General features: G+C 40.6%; 1 protein-coding gene across 1 annotated transcript; it reads right to left on the bottom strand.

Annotated features, from left to right (window-relative positions):
• Positions 1-395: 395 nt before the first annotated feature.
• Positions 396-1,462, bottom strand: LOC119532928 (olfactory receptor 11G2-like). Its single transcript, XM_037835160.1, has one exon. The coding sequence runs from the start codon at positions 1,365-1,367 to the stop codon at positions 396-398; it is 972 nt and encodes a 323-aa protein (XP_037691088.1). The 5' UTR covers positions 1,368-1,462.
• Positions 1,463-4,384: the final 2,922 nt, after the last annotated feature.

Genomic DNA, 4,384 nt, shown 5'->3' with positions numbered 1-4,384 from the left:
TTCTCCCAAAACCCCCTTTCCCCAACTATATACATTCCAATCCTTAAAAGGGCATAAAACCCACTACTCACTTCTCCATTGGCTCAATGCCATTCCTTCTCAATTCTCACCCTCATAGACCCCCAGGTCCAATCATCACTTAAACCATCAGCTAAACCACTGTCCATCTTGACCAACTGATCACCCCCGAAAGCAAAGCATAAATACAGCTCTGCCTTTGTCTTGAGTGAGCTGAAGCTTTATTTCAGACCCCTGCCATGGTAATGGCGCTTTTCTTTCCAACCCACACCCTGCTGCTGCTCAAATAAAACTTTCCTGCCTGAAAGTCAATTAGTCTTCATGCCCTCTATGACCATGCCCTGAAATTTCTAACAAGAATTAAGGCAAGTGTGTGTTTAATTGCCCAAGGGTCTCTTTGAGTAACACTTTTTAAATATTCTCAGAAATTTCTGCAGGTTTTTTATCATGTCTTTGTTCCTAAGACTGTATATCACAGGGTTAAGGAGTGGGGTCATGACAGAATAAAACAGTGTCACAATTTTCTTTGTTCCAGCTTCATGCTCAGATTTTGGGCTTCCGTACATGACCAGTACTGAACCATAGAACAGTGAAACCACAGCCATATGAGAACCACAGGTGGAAAAGGCTTTTCTTCTCCCAGCTGCTGAAGGAATTCTCAACACAGCTCCCAGGACCAGAGCATATGACCCCATGATGAAGAGAAAGAGAATAATGACGGGCAGAGAACTTAAGGTGGAGAAGACAAGCTCTATCACAGGAACTCTTTGGCAAGTAAGTGCTAGAAGAGGACCTGGGTCACAGAGGAAGTGGTCAATGATCCTGGATCCACAGAAAGACATCCAGGAGATGATGATGATAGGAATCAGGAACCAGAGGAATCCAAGTACCCAGCAGCTGACCACAAGATTGGTGCAGAGACGTCCCGTCATAATAGCAGGATAGTGGAGAGGCCGGCAGATGGCAAGATATCGATCAAATGCCATCACTGCCAAGAAAAAGCATTCCGTACAACCCAGGGAGAAGAAAAAGTAGAATTGGAGAAAGCACCCAGAGAAGGAGATGACCTTGGTGTCAGAAAGGAAGTTGGCCAACACATTGGGGACAGTGGAGGTGACATACCAGATCTCCAGGAAGGAGAAGTTGGCGAGCAGGATGTACATGGGACTGTGGAGTCTCTGATCCCAGCGCACAGCACAGATGATGGAACCATTCCCCATGAGGGTCAGGAGGTAGACAATAGAGAAGAGGACAAAGAGCAGGACCTGTCCCTCCCTGGGGCAAGGGAAGCCCAGGAGGATGAAACCAGTGATGGTGCTGGACTCATTGGAGGTGTTGAAGATTTTCATGTATCTGTGAACTGTGAAGGACCAGTAGTTATTGAATGATAGTGCAAAGACAGATGGGGATGCAGATTTTCATTTAAATTGTCCTGGGAAAGAAAATAAAGACATATATCAATAGATACTCTTTTACTTTAATACTGAAATATTGTTCTGGGTTTGCTCTCATACAGATTTTCACTGTGGACTTAATAAAACTTTTGGTTAGAATTGATAAGCTCTTGAAGGACAGTGTTGTTCAAATATTTGAAAATTAGACTTTATGCTTAGTAGAATACACACAGATACACACAGACATATCACAAAAATAGAATTTCTTCCATTTGCAGTAAAGGCAACATTATTTGAACTGTTTGTGGCAGAAACTAAGTCAGACTGTGTAGCCATGCACCATGGACCATTTGAATCCCTGTTTCATGTGATTTTTGACACTGACCTTATTCCAAACTAAATGATTCATTCATTAATTTAATAATGTTATCCATATGTTTCATGGATAATACAGTCAAATCAGTTAGAGGAAACCAGCTGTAGCAGTTTCTATTGTGTTAAAACATCAATCCAGCCATCCACAGTAGACCAGTGTGAAAGAATTATCAACTGGCTGTGTTGAAACAGGTCTGCGATTGTCTGGAAGGGTAATAGGTATTTGTCCAGTCTTCAGTTATAGATATAACTCTATTTCAGTAATGCAGACTATGGAATTGTGATATTATTGATTACACAGAACTCTAAATAGCAGTGGATTTGTAGGGGATGGAAAACTAAATCTACTCAACCCCAGAGACTGCTTGGGGGCTTCTCAGGGAGAGTGGCTTTTGAAGGTTGAATATCTGCACACTGCCTTTCCTTTGTTCTAAATGAATTAGAACATCTTTGTCAAATAGTCATGCACTCTGGCCTGGGAATCAGTTCTCTGTAAAGGAGTGCATAAGTGAGCAACATAAAGAAAGTGCTCTATCTACACACACACCTGCTATGTTAAATACATAGTTCTGCTTTTTGAAGTACAGGGACCTAGGGAGTCTAATAGTTTTTTCATTGGGAATATCCAAGTTCTGCAGAGTGAAGGGCAAAAGGTGGTGGCAGAAGCTGATTATTTCTTCCTAAATATAGATGTGGCTACTTAAGAGTGTTGTGTTAGGAGAGGGATAAAAGGTATGGTGTAGGGGGAAGGGAAGAGGGTGGGGACTAATTACAGCACAATGGGTAATCCTTTGAAAACCTTTTTGAGTCACTTTTAGCTCAGGATATTAGCTCATTCCCATGTCTTGGGGGATGTTTGAGGCCAATTAAAACTTCACAGGTTCTTTGAGACTCTATTTTAATGCATTTGAATGGAATAGGGCTTTAAAGGACCTATTTTAAAGCCTGGTGGTGGCCCTGGTGGTGGTAGGTCTAATAAATTCTGGTACTTGCACCATAAACTTCCATTTTCCATGTCTTTTTCTTTTCTGTTTTTCTGCTTTTAAAGTCATTTGTATAGGGTCTCAGTAAGTACCTGAGATCACATATTTATCTTTCATTAAGAGGAGTTGGAAGCAGGCAGCAGAATAGTTTAACATTTTTTATAAAGTTACTCAGCACCAGCTTCATGTGTGATCGAGAACATTAAGCATCTGGCCTTTCTGAAGCATGTCCCGGCCTTTGTAGAGTGTTTACAAAGTTATGTTGAGTCCCATGAGCCATTGATTACTAATGAATAAGAACAGCAGCACAAAAGAAGGATTCTGCTAGGATGTGTGAAGGTCCTTGATGAACTCTGAAAAGGCCTGTATGTCTAGTACCAAATCAGAGGAATGTTATGATCAACTAAGAATAACGAATAACTGTTATTAACAATGATTAGGTATTTTTTTTTTAACCAGGGTTTTTTTTGTTTGCTTGTGTTTTTGAAGTTTCATTTTAGAAGTAAGCATCTACTCAACATCCTTATAATGAACCCCTAGGATTTATTGCTTAAGAGCTCTTTTTTTTTCTTTTTCTGCTGGAACTTATTTTAATATAAAATCTCTTTCCTTTCCTTAACTATCACATCTACTTTATCAGCAAATCCTGTTAGTTTAGTCTCTAAAATAAGTCCACCCACTTCTGCCCATCTCCGCTGCTACCACCTTAGTTCAAGTCATGATTCGTTCTCCTCTGGGCCACTGTGGTACTGTCCTCACTGACCTCCTGTTCTCCATGCCTCTGTCAGAGTGATTCTTTAGAAAAAGAAAATCAGATCATTCCCTTCCCTTGCATAAGACTCTAATTAGTTTCCCAATGCACTTAGGACTAAATAAAATCTCAGAATTGTGATCTTTGATTTGGCCCCTCCTAACATCTCCAACCTCATCTCATTACTATCAGTCAAACTCTAATATTAATCAGCCTCTGTCTGTCTCTGTCTCTCACACACATACAATCTGTTATGCAAAGGGGGCAACCACACTCCACTGATATAAGCACTGCAAATATAAAATAAGGTACACTGGATAGAAACTGAAAAACAAAGAAGTAAAGCCTACGATCTCCAGAGCTCTCATGATCCCACATACCATGGATTTCAGTAGAGATGGACGCCACCCCTCTAATACTCTCAACTTGGGGTTGGCAAACTTTTTATTCAATATTTTAGGCTTGCAAGTCATATAGTTTCTTCATAACTTTTCAGCTCTGCCGTTGCAATGCAAAAAGTCAGACATAACAATGTCTGTATGAACATATGTGACTATGTTCTAATAAAAGTTTATGTCTACTGAACTTAGAATTTCATGTACTTTTCACATGCTACAAATTGTTATTCTTCTATTGATTTTTTTCAACCATTTAAAAATGTGAAATCCATTCTTAGTCTGCTCGTCACACCAAAACAGGCAGCAGGCCAGATTTGGCTCTTTGGCCATAGTTTACTGATCCCTGCTCTACACATTGACAGGGGCAGGAAAGCAAGAACCATCCATTCAACTATGGAGCACTGGAAGCAACTTGGTTGAACAGGTGGCCTTGATAGAAAGGCAGGGTGGGGTGGGGGGGCTGTA

The sequence above is a fragment of the Choloepus didactylus genome, chromosome 4 (genome assembly GCF_015220235.1).
Source record: "Choloepus didactylus isolate mChoDid1 chromosome 4, mChoDid1.pri, whole genome shotgun sequence".
NCBI lineage: Eukaryota > Metazoa > Chordata > Mammalia > Pilosa > Megalonychidae > Choloepus > Choloepus didactylus.
The sequence above is the reverse complement of the archived record's forward strand: the minus strand, read 5'-3'. Positions and strand labels throughout refer to the sequence as shown.